Source organism: Aspergillus fijiensis, assembly GCF_003184825.1.
Source record: "Aspergillus fijiensis CBS 313.89 unplaced genomic scaffold BO72scaffold_19, whole genome shotgun sequence".
Lineage (NCBI taxonomy): Eukaryota > Fungi > Ascomycota > Eurotiomycetes > Eurotiales > Aspergillaceae > Aspergillus > Aspergillus fijiensis.
Window position 1 is genome coordinate 134995 of NW_024468995.1, and position 21592 is coordinate 156586.

The following is a 21592-nucleotide window of genomic DNA, read 5'->3' on the forward strand; positions in this document are numbered from 1 at the left end:
TGCAGCCTGGCTGTTTCCCTCAGGGTGGGCTCACATTGAACATCGGACAATATCTCGGCTGCAGACCACGGTCTCTTGTCTTCAGCACCTTTCATCATACCGCATGCGGACCACCTCGGCATCTCAGCTTCGCCTTTCGCCTCGATATCGTGATTTCAGCCTCCGTTATGCCGACACTATTTGAGGGGGGACTTGTTCCGTATCCTAGATCCGAGATGGACTTACCAATGAACACTGGAGAATGGTATCAATCCTGCCACTCCTCAGCTGTTCATTCTCCGAATGTGGAAGTCGAGGGGCCAATGGATGGCTCGTCCACGAGCGAATATCCCGTCTCCGTGCCGTGGTCGATGATTCCAGCAACAATGACGACTTGATGGAACGGTCTAGAGATGCGGATGCACCAGCATGAGCACGTTCAGTGGCTCCTGCAGGCCGGCCAGGGTTTCCTGATCGACACTAGCACTGATGCCTTGGACTCAGGCGCCAGAGGGCTTGCCACCAAGATTCGTATTCTCCACCGATCCACGCCTAAAGACGAAGAGGGTTGCATCGATAAGCGGACAATCCGTGCACTGGAAGTGGACAGGGTCTGTGGAGTTGCATGACCCGACAAGCTCGGCAAGCATATCGTGGCCCATGCAGCAGGCGCAGATTCCTTGCTTTTCCTTCGTTTGGCCAGTTCAGAGCGAGGTCGATCAGTAATAGAGTGGCCCCGGCAGGGCCACCTGAGTCTTCATCCTGATGAACTAGTGCGCTCAGATACATGGGCAAGGAGATCCCGACGAGTCACTTGGTGGCATGGCCACCCACTGCCCCTGCTCGATTTAGCGGGCGGGGTACTGCCTCTTTCGGGCCTTCGTCCAAGATAGTCAAGTCCATCATGTAATGGCTTGTCATGCGCGGTTTTCTGGGATCCCGTTAAGAAGACGTCAGCGTGGCATGGGTGACTAGAGCAGTGGGGTCGCGTCTGCATACTGGGCGCATGGTCGAGCGCGCCAGATGACGGGCTAATTCAGCAGGGCCAGGACCAAGCCTCCAGGAACCGTGGGAGTAGTTCGGGGAGGGGGGGATGCGTTCTCAGGACGGCAGATCCAACCGGGGGTTCAGCTGCAGAGGGAGCACCTGAAGAGAAACGATGGGGCTTGATTGACAGGACGAAGTACCAATCAGAGTGCGCTGCCGACATGGTTCAGATCAAGTCCGACTGAGAGATGGCTCAACATTGGATTAAGTTATGGAGATTTGAGTTGATCATGGACCTAATTCGTTGGCATGACGGGGAGATGTCCGCCAGTGAAGTGGGTGAAGTGCATTCTCTCGAGGGTGAGAGATGAGCGAGGGACCCACATGGCCGCGATCTGAATCGACATTGACATGCTAGCAGCTGATAGACTAGCAGCCTAGCTAGCTACGGAATACTCACTAGCAGTGAGCAGTATAAGCGCAAAGTATGATCCGTCCGTGGGCCCGGAAAGAGGATCAGCAATCCGATCTTAGCGGAAACTCGGTGTCGGTGTCGGTGCAGGTGCAGTGGGTGACGATGTGTCGGGATTTGAGATGGAAGGAAGCGCCACTGAGCCACTCTCTGCCCTAACTGGAGTAGTAAGTATTCCAAATTCCAAATCACCCAAACCCCCCCCCATTCACCTCACTCACACCAAGACCCAGGAAACTGGGATTGTTCTTCGAGACACCGCAAATTGTCAACCCTTTCACTTTTTCTGAAACCCGCCAGCATGACAAAAAGCATATTTGTTGAACACCATGGAGATTCTATTTATCGCCCTGGATCTCCCGTGGTCGGGGTGAATTTCTCTCACTATTCTTGTGTATCATCATCATCATAATCATCTACTCTCCCTCTCCTCCCTCCTTGAGCTCAATAGTCTCAGCTATCGACATACTACTTATCTTCTATCCGACCACACTGCCCCCGCCGGTCCTCTGTGCCCACTTGCCTTGCCTGCCTGCCTGCCTGCCTTGACCGAAACTCCTTTGTCAATTGCATTCCGACGCGATGGGTCTCTGGGAGTCGTCCTTGGCGTGCCCCAATCTGGGCCAGCACCCATACACCGACTTGTTGACCTTTGCTTTCCGCAGCCCCTACCACTACGACCGCGAACGTCCATTGTTGATCGATGCTGAGAATCCTTCGCAGTCTTTCAATGCGCGGCAGTTTGAGACCCTGGTTCGCACATTGATTGCAGGATTGAAGGCCCATGATGTGCAGCGAGGGGATTGTGTGCTGGTCCACCTGGGAAATAGTGTAAGTATGCATGGCGATTTCCCCTTTCGTCGTTCGTTCGACACCGATTCTAGTCCCCTGCCCTCCACTCCTCCCTACCCACTGTTCCAATTGGAATCGATTCTTTTTTTTTTTCCCTTTCTTTTTCATTTTTTTTTTCATTTTTTTTAAATTAAGGAATTAATCCTTTCCGTCCGAATCAATCTACCTCCCTTATACCATGCTGACTCAATGGGGTAGATCATATACCCCGCACTCTTCTATAGTATCATCGGCGCTGGCGGCGTGTTCATGGGGACCAACGCACGAAGTCAACCCCAAGAATTAGACCATCTGCTCGAGCTGGCCGAACCCAAATTAATCATCACCTCTCGTGATGCCCTCTCCACCGTGCTCAAAGTCTCGGCCGACCGGGGAATGCTGCCGAGGCAAGTCTGCCTATTGGATGAGTTCGCAGGAGACCACATTGGCCAGCTCCTGCTCTCAGGGCCCTTGGCCTATGCGGCCGCAAGCGCTCCGTATCTCGCGACCAGCGAGGATGGCGCCTACCTGAGCTTCGCTCATCTCCTCGCGTACGGGGAAGATCATTGGCTCACCTTCCATGACGAGGTGATTGCCAAATCCACGCCGGCCGCGATGTTCCCCACCAGCGGCACCGGGGGGTTACCCAAGGCGGCGATTCTGTCGCATCACGCTATCATATCCCAGCATCTGAGCATCCAGTACGAGGTTCCCTACGAGGTGACGCGGTTAATGTCCCTGCCCATGTTCCATCTGTTCGGGGCCCTGTGGACCCACCTGTTCCCCATTCGCTACGGACAGCCGTTGTTTGTGCTCTCGCGCTTCGAGCTCACGCAGTTCGTCGCGGCGGTGTATCAGTATCGCATCTCCGAGACCTACATGGTTCCCGCCATGATCCACGCGTTCAACCGCTCGACCATCCCGGTTGCGGGCTACTTGTCGTCGTTACGCTATGTGGGAGTGGCCGGCGCACCCATCGACGGAGCGTCCATGCAACAGTTCCGGCAACTGCTCCATGAGGATGCGCATGCGGCGCAGCTCTGGGGGATGACCGAGGTGGGTGTGGTGTTCCAGAACCGGTACGGAGAGCTAGGCGACGCCGGAAGCATCGGAAGGCAACTCTCTGGCTACGAGGTCCGCCTGGTGGGCGAAGATGGCGAGAGGGTCGCGGAGGAGAACAAGCCTGGGGAGTTGTATGTGCGTGGGGCGGGCCTGTTACTGGGGTACAAGGGCCGAACTGACGCCAAAGACACGCATGGTTGGTTCCGCACCGGGGATGTGGCTTATGTCAGAGACGGGGTCTACTACATCCACGGCCGCACGAAGGAGCTGATCAAGGTCCGAGGGTAAGCTCTTTCTTCCTGCCTCTCTCTAATCTGTCAGATCCTAACCCAAACTGGAACCAGATGGCAAGTCGCGCCGGCCGAACTCGAGGCCATCCTGCTCCGGCACCCTGGCATCGAGGATGCGGCGGTAATCGGGGTTACATCGCACGACGGCAGCACCGAGCTCCCGCGCGCCTTCATCGTGCGGGCGAAGAATGCCGCCGGCCACCGACTGACGGCGGAGGAGGCGTACTCGTTCACGCGGCCGCAATTGGTCAGCTACAAGGCGCTGGACGGGGGCATCCTCTTTGTGGAGGAGATCCCGCGCACGGCGAGTGGGAAGATCCAGCGGTTCAAGCTGGCGCAGATGAACACTTATCGCGAGATTGTCAGCTCGCTGCTGACGCGCTTCCAGGGCGCTAGTCTCCAGTCGGTCGGGATCATGCATAAGGGCCGCATTACGGTTTGATTGTTGGGGCCATGTACAGTACCCCTCTCTTTTTTGTTGGTGGGTTTGGCGTTTGCGGGTTGTTCGCTGGATGGGGATGGTTGTCCTCTGGATGGGAATGGTTTTCCTCTGGATGGGGGATGGGTTGAGGCGTTCTTGAGCTTGCACTAAGTGACTATATCCGATATTACTACACAGATGAGGGGTAGCGACCTTGCGGTTGGACTATACACAACCTAACAATCTATCTTATCACAAATCTACGAAAAGTGTACTGTAGCTTGTAACGGCTACTAAGCTTTGATTCGCGAGAGATGTGGAATAAGCATACCGAATTTCCGCTTGATGTTACACAGTTACACAGGGGTTTTGGTCTGGGGTTGCACTGCAGAATAACTCAGTGAAGACACGCACCAGCTGTCATGCCTCGTATCTCGTAACCGGAAATGATACACAGGTGCTTACTCACATGGCGTCCTGGTCGCTGCCAAGGGCCAAGGAAGGTGGATTGTTAGGCATGCGCAGGTGCATATCTTGCCTACATCCACTAAGCGGGAGAAAGAGGATGAGGGGAAAGGGGAGGGGAGGGGATAAGCTCAAGGTGATTCAGGGTACATTTACTCAGTGGCCAAGGTGATTCAGGTACAGGACTGTCACTACATGCATGGGTTAACTTACTCACCGAACGGGTGGGATTGAAATCTGGGTCCTGGCTGCACAGCACGGCTCTGAGGGTCTTTTCTCGTTAGTAGTTGCGGGTTTTTGGATTTGGTTGTACGGTACTGGACACACTACACACTGAAGAAGGATCGCGGTCTGGGGAGGTGTTGTCTATTCCGTAGGTAGGTAGGTAGGTAGGTAGGTAGGTAGGTAGGAGCATTAAGTTACCTTCAACTAGGTAATCGATTCCGGCAGCCAGGGTGGGTGGTATCAGTCGTTGACATGACATGCCATGCCATGACATGACATCCACCCCTTCTGGCTCCGGTTCTGGTTCCAGGCTTGCCTGCACATGCACAACTGACTGTACCATGTACTGTATCCATAGCAAGAACTGGAACTACCCCACGATCTACTCACTCTGCCTCTGCTTACAGGTCTTCCTCGCTTAGTTGCTGTTGGTGGATTGGTTGCCCAAACTAACCGGGGCTGGATGAACCAAGCAGCCCTGCAAACAGTTTGCTTCGTTTTGATTACCCAGGGTTTTGTTTGCCACTGCAGAAAGGAGTTGCTTTTTTGTGCCTGATGGCACAGGAGGACTGGGCTGGTTCGCAATCTTCACGTCTTGATCCCCTTCCCCCTTCCCCTTGCAGATTGTGGTGTTTGTTTCTTGGATGGAGGAATGAGGGCGGGTCGGGGGGGGTGTTGCTTATCGTGCTGCACGTAGGGCCTTCAGGTTTGGTCTAGATGAATTGAGGGGCTACTACTCTACTCCAGTCTAAGAGGTAGTCAGAAGTTAGCGTGGGGTCAAGATCATAGATAGATATCAGTGGATTCGAGGCTGGAATAGGTGGGTGGGTGGGCTGGTGCCCTTCTCGACCGCGGGGACTCCTCGGTCCAAACTGGAGGTCTCGAGGTCTCAGTGCTCGAGGGCGTCCAATCAGCCCCCAAACGCTGAAAGCATCTACCTAGTAGTAGATTATCTAGACGCATGGAATCCAGGTTGTCATCTGGTCAGACCGGGACGAACCGCATGGACCTCACGAACTGCTTGCTAAGGCGAAGGGTACTCTCGTGTTGGACGAGTAGGGCTGGCGATTGTCACTGGCCGCGATAATCCATCCATCCAGTTCTGCAGCGGAGAATTCCAGCCAGATCACCCTCATCAACAATAGACAATTGTGCAAGCAATGGATATTGTCCGAGCCCGAGAATCGGCTCAGCTGAAAACACCCCAATTGTGTGGAAGGCGCAATGGGCGAGAGTTGATGGTGAAGGTGTCCTACCGACTAGTGCCCCAATAGTTCGTGTCTAGTTCGGCCACGACCACCTCATCTAGAACCGTTCTTTTCTTGCGCCACAGCCCACAGCCCATAATCTGCCTCGTGCCACAGCGGAGAAGACAGCTAGCTAGCTGATCCTCCGTCCTGCGTCCCGTCCAGTTCGAACCTCTCCGTAACTTACTCCTCGTTCCTTCGATCCTGCGGTCCCGGCGGGCGTCGTCGGCTAAATGGAACGGACTCTGGGAAACTCTGGGAAACACATGGCGATGGCAATGGCGATGGCAAGGAGAGACTAACTACAGCCACTGGTTCTTAGTGCCTTGAATCCAGCCAGCCAGCCCAATCTCTCGCGGTTCAACTAATCCGGACAATCGAATTGTCTCTCTCGAACCGGCCGCATTCGGAAGGTCACATACGCCGACTACCACCTAGTTACTAGGTAACTTAGTTAATTGATGACTGGCAATCCCTCCGCTGTCATCTTGCTGCACCCTTTCCTTGGTCCTAGTTCTTTTTCTTTTCATGAATCATTTCTTTTTTACTATTCTTTCCTTTTTTTTTTTTTTTCCGTATTTTTGCTTTTGTCGGATCTTCGCGCCCGCCCTTCCGCCAGCCTCTCAACCAGATGCCATCATGCTCGGCGCCTCCCACTAAACAAAATCCAAAACAAAATCCTGCTCGCGAGCCTGTGGTCTGTCCGTCCTCGACCTCTTGCCTCTTGCCACTCGGAAGGCCAAGTCCAACGCGCTGGATTCGAATTCCAAACCAACTTATCCGGTTTGGGGATGCAGCTCCGTAGGCGAACGCCAATGTCCATGCAGCGTAAAGTCATGGCTTGCTCGAGGAATCCGCCCAACATCAACATCACCCAGCGTCATGATTGCCCTCGCCCGCTGATCGGCCTTGTCGTATGGGGACCGATCGTCCCCTCCGTCCGGGCGCTAACTTCCACTCTACTCACGCAGGCGGTAGCATTCGAGTTCGCTTCAGCTTTGCAGGTGTACAGTCGGTGCAGTGTGGTGCAGTGCATACCTGCATACCTGCAACCCAGTAGTGCAGTTTAGGTATGTCAGAGCCCTTGCGCGCGAAACCTGACCCTGCATTTGACAATTGACAAACTCCATGCCAATTAGTGACGGGTGACATCAGCAACTGAAAAGCTCCAGCTTGTCACTAAGCTACATAGTACGTCCATGCTCCGGGCACAGGGTCAAACGGTAAGTCGTAAGTCGGTAGTTGCGCTGCATTATCCGAGTAGGAAAGGCCTTGCCTCAGGCTCGGTCGCTCACTTAGATGTGACTGCCTGAATCTCCCCTCCGTTCGATTCGAGTGCCCCCTGTTTTCGTGATGCCGGTCCTGTCTGCCTCTCCTCAGACTAATGCACCACCCCTGTCGATTGCTACTGGTGCTGGGAACTGGTTCCCAACGCTGCACCTGCTCGAGGTGCGCAACGGTTTCCTGTGGCGCTGCAATGCCACGTCAACACGCCTGTAAGGGCAACGGGGGCGAGAGGCGCATCGTTCAGCGAACGCTCATCCGGTCAGCCTGGAGGCGTGGCTCGCCAACCGTCTTTGTTCTCCCATGCCACGAGCAAAGGCTTCGGGTAGGTAGGTCCCGCAACCGTGACCTTGGCGCAGCTTGGGCAGGGCCCAATGCCTAATGCTGTAATTCAATTTCGGGCGCTTTCGCAATCGTTCGCTGCTATCCTACTCTTCTTATTTTTCCCCCTGTAAGGACGGATCTCATTTGTCGCTTTGTATCTCAACTAGCTCGAAGCGAAGTTACCCTAAGCTCGTCGGCCGGATCAAGCCCCATCCGTTGCCTTCACATGTCATCGTATGCTGGGTACAGAGCGAGAGCGAACCATTGGCGGATTGATGTAGGATGAAGCTCGGTTCAGATTGCTATAGAGCCTGCATCTTCGATATTGGGTGCAATGTGACACAATATGCCGTGCTGTGATGAGGTGCAAACCGATGTCGTACAACCCTCGTATAGCGCGCTTACTCCGTATGCAGACCGTGTAGACGAGCAGAGGGTGGTCGAGTATCTGCAACCACGACGTTGCGGGCTCCATGCTTATCACGCATGGCAAAGGAGCTCAACCCCTGCATCGTGACAGGCGCCATCTGGGATGCATATCCCCCTGGGTCTTGTCAAGGAACTGCTGCACAAGCGACGACCGGCTCGTCGCGGTGCAGTGACCAAGACTGCCCGATGCCTTGTCTCGTCCCAGGATATGGATCCTTCATGCGGCGAGGGAGATGCACCCCTCCTTTCCACATCCTACGAGATGGAACATGAGTGACGGAGTCCAGTTCCCTTGGAACCGTCGACGGACGAGCAACAGCCCGCCGCTCTCGCTCGCTCACTCGCAACCAGCCCCTCTAGATCAGAGAATCCCATAGCCCATCCACCAGACCCCCCAAACCAACGGGCCCAGCGCCCCCAGCACAGCAGGTCCAAAGGACATCTCCAACACGCCCCAGATCCACATGGTCCCAAAAGCCGGCGCCTGCTTCATGACAGCGTAGTAGGGGTCCTCGTTGGTCATGACCATCAACCTGCACCCTAGGAAGACGGTCAGCGGGAGAAAGACGATGGTGCGGAGACTCGGCGGGAAGAGGAGGCGGCGCAAGAACGCCCACGACCGCTTCTCCCGGTCCCACGGCAAGAGCGAGAGCGTTTCCTCCCCCGGCCTGTTCGTCGCCCCGATGAAGGAGACAATGTGCCCGTGCGCCAGGTGGATCAGCAGCGCCAGCATGGGGAGGGCCACGAGGGCGGATTCGCGGACCAGTTTGTCCAGCTCGATCTCCTGCGCGTACTGGTGGGCGGCCAGGTAGGCGAGCGTCAGATGGAGGGTCGTCAGCGGCACCGCGAGGAGCAGCGTGTCGATGACCGGGGGGATCGGGTGTTCGAGCTTTTCTCCCTCCTCGTCCTCCGCGTCTTCCTCCTCGTCCTCGCTAGAGATCTCGTTCTCGCCTCCGTCCGTGTTTTTTTGCTGCTGCTGCTGCTGCTGCCGCCGCCGCGCCTTCTCCGCCCGCTTCATCGCCTTCTTCTTCGTCTCGTGCGAGAGACTTCCCTCGTCGACGGCCGAGATCTCCCCCGTCCGCGGGTCGACGGTCACGAACTGTGTCTGCGTGCCTGCATTCCCATTGGGAGTGGAAAGCTGTCCCAGTAGTTCCCCCTGTCGCTCGGCGATGATATCCACCAGGGTTTTGCCGGTCGGGTTGGTGGAACCTGTTGGTGGATGGGCGAGCGGGACGGAGGCGGGATCGAACGCGTCGGTGGGTCGGGTTTGTTTCGCTGCTGAGCGGCGTTGTTTTCGGTTTTTGGGTCCTTCCATTGTTGTTGTGAATGGAAACTGATTCGGTGGGTGCCAGGTGAAGAGCCGGCGAGGATGTCAGGGGTGACAGGAGACAGGTGACAGGTGAAGGTGGAGATAGGAGGTAGGAGGTGGGAGTGTAAGAGGGTTCGTGATTCTGGCGCGGTGGTCGATTCGTTCAGGGGTTCGTGCTATGCTGGTCGGACTTTGCCTTAGGGGTGAGTTTGCAGACTGGTGGATTGGCTGATTTGGAATTGTGAGTGAGTGGGTGAGTGAGTGTGATGTCTCATCCGCCTGGCTTCGAAGTTGTCCGACTTTCGACCCTCACTCGGCGGTAAGCGGGGTTAAGCCGGAGCTATAAATAGTATCTACTAATATTCTTATACAGTACAAATGTAAGGAGACATGTAAACCACGACAGCCTGATAACCACAGACTCGATACTCATATATTTGTAGTAGTGTGACTGGGAGGAAGAGCATTGACGAAATACTTGCTAGAATTCACAAGCTTGAGTCGAGCTACTACAATGTAAGTCCCTGCTTCTAAACTGTCACTTTTCTCACTGCATTATTCCTGACTGGGAGGGCTGGAGGAGATGGAGCTAGCCTTGCGGCTGAATTTCCCCTGCATAATATTCATTTCTGTGTCGGTCTGCCTGCTTTCGCTGGCCTGTCTCGGCCTACGATCGATTCATGTGACTTACAGGTTATCTAAGATTTACTTTTGACTTACAAACTATCCAATCTACTGGTAAACGATGGCCAGGACTATCGTAGCATTAAGCAAATTAAGGTAATAAGGTAGTACACACGCGTCAAACTCCAGCTATCCTATCACCATCGTCGAATCCCGAAACAAAACGAGCGAAACATGCGTGTATCGTGAATCATTGCTCTTGTGAAAACAAACTCGGTCTATTCAGTTGTCATCGGTGTCCTCCTAACCAGACTGGTACAGAGCGGGTCCGGCCACGACATGAGGGTTCAGCATGGTGATGTTGAACGGAGTCACGAAAAGGTCCGAGTCCGTGATGGCAATGAAGAGAGTGCCGTTGGCGGCCGGGTCACCAGCGTAGGTCGACACATCGGGCTGGATGGTCGAACCCGAGTTCGATCCGTTGAGGGTCAGCGGCGAGTAGGTCACGTTCAGCTGCGAGGCCCAGGCGACGAACTTGGGCTCGCCCGCGCTGGTCGAAGTCACGTAGCTGTTGTTCGGACCCACGGCCTTACCGGGCTCCTCCCAGGTCAGGAAGACCTGACGGCCAGGGTAGGAGAGGGGGTTGGTGCGGTTGTGGGTGATCGCCGGCGAGCAGTCGATGCCAACCTCGGTCGAGTTCAGGCACGAGTCCGACTCGGGAACCACCGTGCTGTTCGACACGTTGGTGCCGTTGCTAATGGTCTCGCCAGACGCCTCAGAGCCCTTGATCCGGAAGGGGTTGGGCTGGTTGACTATGCTCAGAGCAGGGAAGTTCTGCCAGGCCAGGCGAGTTTGGCCGGCGGGGCAGTCGGCAATGTATGGGGCCAGAAGAGTCCAAGCCCAGGACTGGGGAACACCAACCTCAAACCACACCGGCATGGGGAAGAGACCCTCGAACTGACGGAAGATGAGCTGCTGTCTAGCTTCCGTGGTGATGGACTGCGTAAGAAGGGTCGCAGCCTCGCGGGAATCAAGGTGAGCCAAGAATCCGTAGACACCAGCCTCACCGAAGCGAGTGAGCTTCTGGCAAAAGTCGATGAACTCGTGGACAGTGGTGTACGGGTAGACATAGTTACACTGCTTGGGGGCTGCAGCGCCCAAGATGTTGGTCAACATGGTGGCATGTCCAACTTCCTGGTTGGCCATGAACTCAATCAGATGGCGATCCTCTGCGTCCAATCCAGCAGCAGTGAAATCCTCCTCCGAGAAGCGAGCCAGTCCGTCGTGGAACAGATCGAGCTCAATGTACTCTTGGTAGAGAGCGAGAGCCTGGTGCAAGATTAGCAGGTGGCCGCCACAGTCTCCGAAGGGTTGGAGAGACGTACCAATGACTCGAAGTCGAAGTCACTCTTTGCATTGTAGACGGGCTCGGTGCCGTTGGTTCCAACGCCTCCTGCAGGGGTGTATGGACCGGGCTCAGGGGCATGAAGCTCTCCATCACTAGGATAGTCGAATGCCCCTGGGGCAGGAGGCAGAGGCGAGACTCCAGGGCCGATGGAGCTGGCAGTCAGGGCTCCAGTAGTGGTGGGGGTTCCGGTGTATGGGATATGCGCCTGAGAGGTCGAGTAGGTCACCACAGGCGGAGCAGCAGCCGTAGCTGTCTCAGCGGCATCGGTAGTGCGAGCGAAGAGTTGGCCGGGCAAAGCCGAAGCCAAGGGCGAGCCCAAAGAGCTGAGCAGCAACAAGCGGCCCCAAGTCATTTTGAATGGTGATTGTAGGTAAGATTGGGCTGTTCGAAACCTGGCGCGTGGTAAACTTTCCAAAAGACACAGGCACGGAGATTCAGTTATAAAAGCTTCACGAAGACTGTTGCGTAGTGACCCGGCTGTGACGCAACCGGGTAATCATCGTCCATGTTCAAAAATCTCTGCTGGAGGCCGACTAAGTCCTGCTCGACCCAAGCAGTACCTGGGCTAGGTTCACGGATGGATTCGGCACCGCATGTAACCAGCTTGTATGACCCTGAAGCGATGTCAGTTGAGACCTCAAGCAGGCCGTCGACCTCGCTCCACCACGTCGATCCATCCGGTCATGTCGGCAAGCAGACATTGGGCTACAGCCGAATAAGGCTGAGCCTCAGTTTGGGATACAGTAGACGTGCTGGCCGCATGGACGCTGTTCCATGGTTTCTTCATGAGAATAGCAGTGGGTAGTATAGAATGGGGCGTCAGTGAACGAGCATGACGACTAAGTGAAATCAGGAGCTAAGGGGGGATCTCCGTCCGAAAGGGGTCTTGATCGGCCCTTCGCACTGTGACACAACCCTGGATAGCCATGGTTCAGTCAGCCCGGGCTTACAGACAATCAGTATGGTTAACTGAATAACTTGGTTGTCAAGCAAAGAGAAGACCCACTTCAACAAATCCCGTGCTCCACTGACTAGACACACCTTAAGCTACGCGGGAGCTGAGAGCGCCGCATTGAGGCAGGCTCAGGGTGGTCAGAGTGACGTGCAGGTAAGATGGAGTCGAGTGGATGGGCAGGAACATTTATCCAGGGAATCAGAGCGCACGAGCGGCTTTATTTTGGGTTGAATGGTGGAAGGTGGTGGAAAAAGTGGAAAAAGTGGAAAATAAGGTGGAAGATGATGCATTCATCGCCGAGGTCGGATGAGGCAAGTGTGACCTCCCTTCGGCGTCACCTCCGGTTTTTCCACCGGGCTCGTTCGGGAGTTATTTTCTTTTTTTTGCTTGTCCTTCTCCCCGCCAAGGCTGTTCCTGACAGCCCACGGCTCAGAACTGGGGAGTCCATGGCCAGCTGAGCAGTTGTGGTTCGACAATGGCATCGATGCCGATGGTTGCGAACGGCAGAAGGACAATGAACGATCGCTAGGAACAATAGGCTGTGTGACGTGATCGGATCCGGCCGAGAACAACTCCAGCTCCTAGGAGTAACTGACAACTTACCCCGCATCGTCTTTGGTATGTGTCTTTACTCACCTCACTCACTGTCCACTACTTCTGCAACCCCTTTCGCAACCAGCCAGCCAGTTGTGCTACCAATTGCTATCTCCCAGAATCCAGTCACTGCAACATGTCCCATCTTCGAGTTGCGGAGTTATTCTCCGTCGAGGGCCTAGTGGCCGTCATCACGGGGGGTGGTAGTGGTGAGTCCCCTCCAGCTCCTCCGCATGTGCCCCTAGGAAGGATGTGTCCAGGACGTTGCCACTCACCGGTGCTATTCTCCTTCTCCTGCTAGGATTGGGCCGGATCATGGCTCTCACGCTTGCCGAGAACGGCGCATCCAAGGTCTTCATCATCGGTCGCCGCTCAGAGGCCCTGCAGGAGACGGCGGCCCAGAGCTCCAAGCCGGAGGCCATCGTCCCCATCCAGGCCGACATCTCGTCCAAGGAGTCCCTCCAGGGGGCCTACGAGGCCATTGCCGCGCAGACGGGTCATGTTGATCTGCTGATCGCGAACAGCGGGATCATGGGTCCGGTGAACCGCCCGCCCGGGCCCAAGCCGGACGGATCAGCTCCCAGCCTATCCGAGGTGCGCGACCAGCTGTGGTCCGCATCCATGGAGGAGTTCTCGAAGGTGTTCGAGGTCAACGTCACGGGCGCCTATTTTACAGTCCTCGCTTTCCTGCCGCTGCTGGAGGCGGCCAACCAGCGCCGCCCGGCGCCGCAGAAGAACAAGGCGTCGGCCCCAACCGCCCAGGTCATCATCACCAGCTCGATCGCGGGCTTCAACCGTCGGGTGCCGTTCAGCGTCGCCTACAACCTCTCCAAGGCGTCGACGAACCAGCTGATCAAGATCCTCGCCACCACGCTGTCGTCGTACGACATCCGGGTGAATGGCATTGCGCCGGGACTGTATCTCTCGGAGATGTCGACCATGAACTTCCAGAACGGCGACAAGGGAATCTCCGACGGCTCTTTTCCCCGCGACATGATCCCCCTTACACGTGCAGGTAGCGAACAGGATATGGCCAGTTTGATTCTGTGGATGGCCGGCCCGTCAGGCGCATATCTCAACGGCAACATCACGATAACCGACGGAGGCAGAGTGAGCGCGGTTCCATGCACATATTAGTAGCAGGGGAGAGGCGGCTATTGCACATAGACGAAGACTTCCTCGTAGATACTATAAGATGAAATGCTAGATCTTAGAAATAGAATGAATGCCAAGCGACCTCTCGAATACAAGCCCTCAATAACAAAGCTTCCGTTCAAAACGTCCAATGCAACGATGCGGTATTTATCATCCTGCTGAACGGTGTTACGATGTCAAACTGATGGGAAAGCCAAAGATCCAATACTCCTTCCGAACGCCCAGTGTCATCATGATGAGAAATATTAGTAGGTTGCGGTCAGTCGCTGCACGAGGTAGTCTCCAGCGGTGATCCCAGAGTACTTGAGCGGGCGGACATCCTCTCCGTAGGTTCCGGGGATGGCCTCGATCATCTGGTCATTATTGGGGTTACAGAAGTACGCGATGCTGTAACGGTCCGGATACACGCCGGAGCCGTCCTCGTCGTCATTCTCGTCTTCGTCGACGACCTTGGGAGGCTCGACGACGCGATGCCTCGTGCTCTTGATCGTGTCATTGGACCAGCGGGCCAGCAGGTCGCCGGCGTTGACGACCACGGTATCGGCGATGGGGGTGGCGTCGACGAAGGTGCCGCGGGGGCTGCGGACCTGGAGGCCGCCGCGGCCGTCCTGGAAGAGCAGGGTGATGGAGCCGTAGTCGGTGTGCTCGCCGGCGCGGACCTGCAGGGGGTTGTGGCGGAAGACGCGCTTGTCGACGGCCGGGTAGTGCAGCAGGCGGAGGTTGTTGTCGCCGGCGTCGACGAACGGGTCGAAGTAGTGCTCCGGCAGGTGCATGCCCAGCGCGATGGCCCGCATGACCTCGGTGTGCAGCGCCTTGCACATCTCGAAGAACGACAGCATCACCGCCTTGAACTCCTTCCCCTGGTCGTCGAGATGCTCGGGCCAGCGATTCGGGAGCCCCTCCACGCCTTCCCGGCCGATCTCCATCGTCTCTTTGAGGTCGGGGATGCTGCTGCGCGACGCGGCGGCGACGTCATCGTCGACCTCCTCCACGGTGCTGAGCTTCTCTTGGCCCGTCTTCACGTACCCACGGTTCGCTTGTGGGGTCGTCCAGCACAGGCTGTCTTTCTGATCCTGGGGCCGCGCGAAGAACCGGGCGGAGGTGCCAAAGACGTGGCTAACCACGGATGGGGGCACGCCGTGATTGCTGAGATAGAGGAACCCGGAGGTCTTGAAGGCGTGCACGACCGACATGGCGACTTCATGTTTGTCGGCGGGGGTTCCGTGCAGGAAGGGCCCGAAGTCGATGATCTACAAATACAAAGGAAATGGGCGACCCTCCGTCAGCGAGGATTAATGTAGCTGAGGCCCACATACTCGTTGCGCAAGGAATCCTCAAGGAAAGAAAGCAAGTGGCTACTCACTGGAATCACGAGGTCATCTTTCTCGATTGCCGTGGTTACAGGGTGGCACTGCTGTTGCGGCAGATTGCCTTCCATCCTGATCGCACACGTAGAGTTCCTAGGAGATTTCAGCTGAGAGAGAGATAAATGCTAACAATGTAGGCAGGTCGAGTATGAATCGTTTAATATCGGGTGTAGATATCGCAGAAGACGTAGCGGGTGAACACGAAAGTCATGCGGAGGGAAGCAGTGAGATCACTACTGTTCTTATCCGCTCGCAGAACCAAGGAAGGGAGGGGGCGGAGAGCACTGCAGGAGCAAAGAAACAATGAATGAATGGGCCTGAGCCTGCATGGCACCACATGGGGAAACCATATCGGGGGTCACTGCACTGTACACAAGCAGTCCCCTACAACTTGGTGGAAATGGGCGGGGGAAAGATAAGGCCTGACAGTTGATCGTGGGAGGGAGAGAGGGGTGCGATATGGAGATAAGTAAGTGCTTAATTCCAAGATAAGATAGATAGATAGTCCTTGAGATCTGAAGTGCGTGCTGAAGAACAGACACACGATAATCAATCCTCTGAACAGATTGAACAGATTACTACTGCAGGAGAGATCAAGGCGATGATTGCTGGCTGCTGGCTGCAGTATCTGATAAGTCATCTTCATGCAGGATGAGGTATTCAACTGCCCTGAGGTATCAACTTAGCCATGTGCGTCTTTCCCCTCACTTTTGCACCTCTACCCCTCCATCCCACCCCCCATTGCCAGCCATTACTTCCAATCTCCCCCTCTAACCAACCACTACTGACTCCATCCAACTCAACCCCCAGCTCGACCAGCCTGCAAACAAACATAAACATGGCGCCTCTCATCGTCGACATCCACACGCACGTCTACCCACCCGCGTACATGCAGATGCTCCGCGCTCGCAAGACGGTACCGTACGTGCACGACCCGGCGGACGCCAACGCTCCGCCGCGGCTGATCATCCTGTCCTCAGACGACGACGCCTCCATCCCGCTGGACCAGCGCGGCCGACCCGTGGACGCATCCTACTCCGACATCGAGGTCAAGCTAGCCTTCATGCGCCGCCACGGCATCAACAGCAGCGTGATCTCGCTGGCCAACCCGTGGCTGGATTTCCTGGCGCCCGAGGAGGCGCAGACGTGGGCGGAGCGGATCAACGACGACCTGGAGGCGACCTGCGCGGGGGTGAACCGCGCCGCGGACCCGGAGAACACGCGGGCGCTGCACGAGAAGGAGACGCTGTATGCCTTCGGGGCGCTGCCGCTCAGTGCGCCGAGCGCGGAGGTGGTCGTCCGGGAGATTCGACGACTGAAAACCCTGCCGCATCTGCGGGGCGTGATCATGGGCACGACCGGCTTGGGAAAGGGGCTGGATGATAGCCGACTCGACCCCGTGTGGAAGGCGTTGCAGGAGACCGACTCCCTCCTGTTTCTGCATCCGCACTACGGACTCCCCGACGAGGCCTTCGGCGGCCCCGAGGCGATCAACCGCTACGGCCATGTCCTGCCCCTCGCCCTGGGGTTCCCGCTGGAGACGACCATCGCCGTGACGCGGATGTTTCTAGCCGGGGTTTTCGATCGGTTCCCCGGGCTAAAGATCCTGTTGGCGCACTCCGGCGGCACGCTGCCCTTCCTTGCGGGGCGCATCGAGAGCTGCATCCTGCATGAGCGCAAGTTCGTGGCGAACGGAGGCGATGTGCCCGGTCCGCAAAAAAGTGTCTGGGATGTTCTCAATACCAACATTTATCTGGATGCGGTGGTCTACGGTACCGCGGGCTTGAAAGCCGCGGTAACTGCCGCTGGTGGTGCGGATCGTCTACTCTTCGGTATGGATCCTGAAAGATTCGCAGGTCACTCATCAATGCTGACTTTGAACAGGAACTGATCATCCGTTCTTTCCCCCGCTTGGCAAGGATGACGAGGAATGGCCGAGCGTAACCACGAACTATAAGGCTATCCATGCTGCCTTCGAAGGGGAGGGTGAAACCGTTGCAGGGGTCTTGGGAGAGAACGCGGCTCGCATTCTGAAGTTAATATGAGTTTCAAACATCTCTGCAGCAATGAAATGGGGTTTTCTTTTGCCTGGAATATTTCAAATAATCTGACTATGTATACGTGCGTCTTGAGTCAGTATCTATATGTGCCACAAGCTATATTGCGTAAGATATAGTAGCTGTATGTTACCTTGGGTACCTGACAGCAGGGGTGGATCCTACAGTCACACCCGGGACATTATCCACTCAATGATGAACCTGCCACCAAGTCCCAACCGAGAAGTCTCCAAGTTTCTTGAACAAACCATTCCGATACAGATTGCTCAGGGAGAGGCGTCGTGTTGGGGGAGATGGTCAAAGTATCGTCATGGCGGAGAGGGCGCAAAGCTTCGCCGAATCTTGAGTCTTGACCAAATACCGCTTGCAGAAGAGTGCTTTGTAGCCTTCCTTTGATTCCTACCGCACAGTTGAGCTCCTCAGGCAACAACGGTGGGTTCAGTACGGTGAGCAATCTTTCAAGGGGTGATATGAGATGTTTGGCCTCTATCTCAGCAGCTAGGACGGATTCCTCGTCAAGCTGCGCATCCTTCAGGCCATGTGGGAGTGACAGATTAGTAGGGTCTCCTTCCAGATCGGATCGTAGATGGAGGTCTCTGAAGACGAACAAACAAAGTAACTCGCCAACACGACTGAGCAACACGTAGCTGAAACCGTTTCGTAGGTCTGAGGTCTTTGAGCAATTTCTGTCCAATGAAAGAGCCATTCTGCAAAGTAGCAGACTCATCAGCTGGGCAACCTCATCGTTCGTGCTTGATGGGATCTTATCGTTCGAATGCCCTGTCTTAGACCTTTTCAACCTCGCAGAGGACCTTGTTTTGGTCGCTGAGGCCGCAGTTGAAAGTTGCTGCTTAGCATTGAATCGGCAATGGATACCCAACGCTTTGATAACTGTTTCAGACAGTCGAGCAATGTGGAAAATGATCTGGCCACGGCCTTGCAATGCTGATTCACTTGAAGGGACCTTCTTCAATGCTCTAAGCAGTAGCTGGTGGGCGCTGTATATGCTGTTCAAAACCGCCGATACACTTGGATTCTTGACAACGGACGCATCTCTCCCTTCTGAACTGGAACCAGCTTGCCGTTGGACTGCACGGAATATATCGTTTTCTGCGACGGAGCACAGTTCACCTGTAGCAAGCGCAATAGCTGGAGTATTGGGACTTCGCTGCAACATCTTCTGCAGAGCGTAGAACCTCCTCACAAATGATGCTGTAGCTGCACGAATCTTTCTCAGCTTCCGGAATCTTTTCTCAACGTTATGACGGGAGTAGCTTACGCTCTTCAAGATATTCAGGTAGCTGACCGTCCAGCCCATTGGAGAGATTCTCAGTCAGCATGCAAGCTCTGCTCTGTGTCTGTGTCTGTTGTTTGGACTTTTTCCTTGAAGTAGTAGTGCCAGCCATACTAGCATCTAAGGTTGCCTTCCGCTTCGTGGATCCTTGTACCAAATCTTTGGGGACAGCATTCGAGCCATGCAATTTGGCGGTAAGCTTTTCGCTACGTTGTTCCAGCTCATATATCCGGTCAAGGAGTTTGCTCTGTTCGGCCTCGGATTTCTCGTATGCTTTTTGCCAGAATGCGACACTGTCGAAGAACTGATCTCGGCTTGTGGGCCGGTCTGTCGGCGTCCCTGCTTTGATGAATTGTCGTATGCGAGTAAAGTAATCTAATTGTTGCTTAGTACACCTCATATCGGCTGACTCAACCAGGGAACGTCTATGGCTACCTTTCATGGTGGTTCCGACTGGCTTATGTTTGACGAGGGCCAGCGCGAGCGCCAACTGCGAAGGCGATGGTATAGTGCTGTCAGCCATTCTGGAGAGCAAAACTAGAGCTGCTGAACGGCGAGTATCTCAGAGCAGATGAGAGAGCATATGCGCGCTCCTCTATAGAATGAATGTATAGATGGACGGCATTTTGTATGGTAGAAAACGATCATGTCGAATGCTTGTAGTCTGAAGCATCGCGCCGGTCGAGCAGAACATCTGGAACAGGAAGGAGCCGGGCATGCAGCATTTTACCCAAAGAGGTAATCACGAGAAGGTACCTCAGCACTGAAGGATTGACAAGCAAGACCTCCTCTAGCTTCAAGTATGTAATTCAAATCCATTAAACCCTCCTTATCACCACGAGTAATTTGGAGGCTCTGGACGAGTCTCTTGCACTGCGGGCTTCCGGTAGCATACCCGACAACATATACCGTGCAACCGTAACAAAAAGAACATACTAAAGACGATACAACCTTGCAACGACTAGAGTGGATGGGACGCAAGTACAATCAGTCAGTGGAGCAATTCTGACAACCAAAGGACGACAAGAGTTGACTGAGAAAGCTGTTTACCAAGACCATGTGACGCTTAAGATACAACTAGGTAGGTATGTATCGCGGAGCAAGCTAATAGCATTAACTACTAACTAATGGCAGCTCGACTTTCCGCCACCGCCAACGACTTCCGCTCCGCCAAACAATCGACCATCAACTTTCCTTCTCCAACCTTCAACCACCTCCAACCAGCGGCTCCTCACGCCCAACGACGCGCAACAATCCGTCGCACCCTACCTACCTACCTACCCTTTCACTCAACTTTGATCTTCTACACTGACACTCTCTCTAAACCTCACTACCTCTCACTTTCCCCGCCAAAAAAAACCAAATCACCACAATGTCCTCCTCCAAGGACGACCTCAAAGCCCACGCGGCCTCAACCGAGGACTTCTACGCGCTCCTGGACATCTCCCCGGCGGCAGCCGAGACCGAGATCCGACGCGCCTACCGCCGCACCGCCCTGAAGTACCACCCGGACAAGATCGCCAACCCGACGCCGGCCGACATCGACAAGTTCCACCTCCTGCAGATCGCCTACGATGTCCTCTCCGACCCGGCCGTGCGGCAGCTCTACGACAACGCGCGCGAGGCGCGCCAGCGCAAGCAGCGCGAGCGCGAGATGATGGATTCGGCCAAGCGGAAGATGCGCGAGGATCTGGAGGCGAGGGAGCGCGCGGGCGCCGCAGGGCAGCAGCAGCAGCGGCGGGGGGTGAAGAGGTCGTGGATGGGGACGATGGCGGATGGGGATGATGATGCAGAAGCAAAGTTGCAGAGGGAGATCGATCGGATTGCGGAGGATGGGCGGCGCAGGCGACGCGAGGCAGAGGAGAAGATCAAGCTGGAGATGGAGGAGGAGGAGAAGCTGATGCGGCTGGAGGAGGAGGAAGCTAGGAAGGCGGCCGATCGGAGCTCGCAGAAGGTCGACCGGTCGCGGGAAGGCGGGGGCACGAATGTCCCCGAGCTGGAGCGCGGGGTGAAGGTGCGTTGGGTGCGTGAGGGCCGCGGCTTGGATCTGGATGCGGAGCGCTTGAGGGCGCTCTTTGCGCCGTTTGGCAAGGTCGAGAATGTGCTGCTTCTCAAGGACAAGAGGCAGCGGCTGGGCGACAAGCGCGAGAAGAAGACCGTCGCGACCGGGGTGGTCATCTTCGCCTCCATTGTCAGCGCTCACGCTGCTGTTCTGGATGGTGAGAAGAAGAAAGCAAGCAACGATGCCGGCAGTGACTGGTCGGTCGTTGAGTCGGTCTTCTGGGCATCGGGCGCTCAGCCTGAGCTCGGCGCGGAGGCTTCGAACGGCACCTCATCGTCCGCTCCCGGCTCAGCAGCAGACAGCGCTCCTACACCAGCAGCAGCTCCCAAACCGTCGTTCAACTTCGCCGGATTGAAAGCGGCAGGCACTGCCAGTGCTGCCAAAGGTCCCGCAAAGGCGCCCTCCTTCGGTTCCTTTGCCTCCGCGGCCGCCAGCTCCCCGAAGCCTGCCCCTACCGCTGGCGCTCCCAACGGATCGAGTGCCCCGAGTCTGGAAGAGTTGACCTTGATGCGATTGCGGAACGCCCAGCGGGAGAAAGAACGCAAAGCTCTGGAAGAGCAACTGCGAAAGGAAGACGAAGCCGCAGATGCTGCAGAGGCCGCGGCCGCCCAAGCCTCCTAAGGTTGGTCGCATCTCGGCCGCTGTCGGTGGACCCCGGCAATCGCCTGGTCTTGTTGTATATAGAAAGTTTTCCTGCTGTAGCATAGAGATACCCATACTAAAGAATTACGACACCCTTACAAACAAGTTG

General features: G+C 55.7%; 11 protein-coding genes across 11 annotated transcripts; 6 read left to right on the top strand and 5 right to left on the bottom strand.

Moving 5' to 3' along the window:
• The first annotated feature begins 1652 nt into the window (after positions 1–1652).
• On the top strand, positions 1653–4288 carry afeA (adenylate-forming enzyme AfeA). The gene is made up of 3 exons (XM_040942219.1): positions 1653–2269; positions 2489–3615; positions 3676–4288. The coding sequence occupies exons 1-3, from the start codon at positions 2021–2023 to the stop codon at positions 4061–4063; spliced, it is 1764 nt and encodes a 587-aa protein (XP_040801995.1). The 5' UTR covers positions 1653–2020; the 3' UTR covers positions 4064–4288.
• A 1780-nt stretch (positions 4289–6068) lies between these two features.
• On the top strand, positions 6069–7241 carry BO72DRAFT_83155 (uncharacterized protein). The gene is made up of 2 exons (XM_040950756.1): positions 6069–7049; positions 7119–7241. Exon 1 carries the CDS (start codon positions 6441–6443, stop codon positions 7047–7049), a length of 609 nt encoding a protein of 202 aa, XP_040801996.1. The 5' UTR covers positions 6069–6440; the 3' UTR covers positions 7119–7241.
• BO72DRAFT_83146 (uncharacterized protein) lies at positions 7207–7730 on the top strand. The gene has a single exon (XM_040950755.1). The coding sequence runs from the start codon at positions 7364–7366 to the stop codon at positions 7643–7645; it is 282 nt and encodes a 93-aa protein (XP_040801997.1). The 5' UTR covers positions 7207–7363; the 3' UTR covers positions 7646–7730.
• Positions 7731–8219: 489 nt separating this feature from the next.
• On the bottom strand, positions 8220–9593 carry BO72DRAFT_83144 (uncharacterized protein). Its single transcript, XM_040950754.1, has one exon. It carries the CDS (start codon positions 9329–9331, stop codon positions 8378–8380), a length of 954 nt encoding a protein of 317 aa, XP_040801998.1. The 5' UTR covers positions 9332–9593; the 3' UTR covers positions 8220–8377.
• A 480-nt stretch (positions 9594–10073) lies between these two features.
• Positions 10074–11799, bottom strand: BO72DRAFT_83181 (ferritin-like domain-containing protein). The gene is made up of 2 exons (XM_040950759.1): positions 11335–11799; positions 10074–11278 (listed from the first exon to the last, which is right to left on the bottom strand). Exons 1-2 carry the CDS (start codon positions 11707–11709, stop codon positions 10253–10255), a joined length of 1401 nt encoding a protein of 466 aa, XP_040801999.1. The 5' UTR covers positions 11710–11799; the 3' UTR covers positions 10074–10252.
• Positions 11800–12734: 935 nt separating this feature from the next.
• Positions 12735–14160, top strand: BO72DRAFT_447444 (SDR family oxidoreductase). The gene has a single exon (XM_040944540.1). The coding sequence runs from the start codon at positions 13222–13224 to the stop codon at positions 14041–14043; it is 822 nt and encodes a 273-aa protein (XP_040802000.1). The 5' UTR covers positions 12735–13221; the 3' UTR covers positions 14044–14160.
• Positions 14161–14174: 14 nt separating this feature from the next.
• BO72DRAFT_83177 (isopenicillin N synthase family dioxygenase) lies at positions 14175–15642 on the bottom strand. Its single transcript, XM_040950758.1, has 2 exons — positions 15425–15642; positions 14175–15311 (listed from the first exon to the last, which is right to left on the bottom strand). The coding sequence occupies exons 1-2, from the start codon at positions 15497–15499 to the stop codon at positions 14307–14309; spliced, it is 1080 nt and encodes a 359-aa protein (XP_040802001.1). The 5' UTR covers positions 15500–15642; the 3' UTR covers positions 14175–14306.
• Positions 15643–16132, bottom strand: BO72DRAFT_83176 (uncharacterized protein). Its single transcript, XM_040950757.1, has one exon. The coding sequence runs from the start codon at positions 16072–16074 to the stop codon at positions 15787–15789; it is 288 nt and encodes a 95-aa protein (XP_040802002.1). The 5' UTR covers positions 16075–16132; the 3' UTR covers positions 15643–15786.
• BO72DRAFT_447445 (amidohydrolase family protein) lies at positions 15964–17535 on the top strand. The gene is made up of 3 exons (XM_040944541.1): positions 15964–16118; positions 16239–17260; positions 17313–17535. Exons 2-3 carry the CDS (start codon positions 16267–16269, stop codon positions 17471–17473), a joined length of 1155 nt encoding a protein of 384 aa, XP_040802003.1. The 5' UTR covers positions 15964–16118; positions 16239–16266; the 3' UTR covers positions 17474–17535.
• A 12-nt stretch (positions 17536–17547) lies between these two features.
• BO72DRAFT_527139 (uncharacterized protein) lies at positions 17548–19302 on the bottom strand (the record flags this gene model as incomplete). The annotated part of the gene is made up of 3 exons (XM_040950085.1): positions 17548–18703; positions 18765–19154; positions 19215–19302. The coding sequence occupies 3 exons, from the start codon at positions 19300–19302 to the stop codon at positions 17667–17669; spliced, it is 1515 nt and encodes a 504-aa protein (XP_040802004.1). The 3' UTR covers positions 17548–17666.
• Positions 19303–20039: 737 nt separating this feature from the next.
• BO72DRAFT_447447 (putative cell cycle control protein (Cwf23)) lies at positions 20040–21574 on the top strand. Its single transcript, XM_040944542.1, has one exon. It carries the CDS (start codon positions 20152–20154, stop codon positions 21460–21462), a length of 1311 nt encoding a protein of 436 aa, XP_040802005.1. The 5' UTR covers positions 20040–20151; the 3' UTR covers positions 21463–21574.
• Positions 21575–21592: the final 18 nt, after the last annotated feature.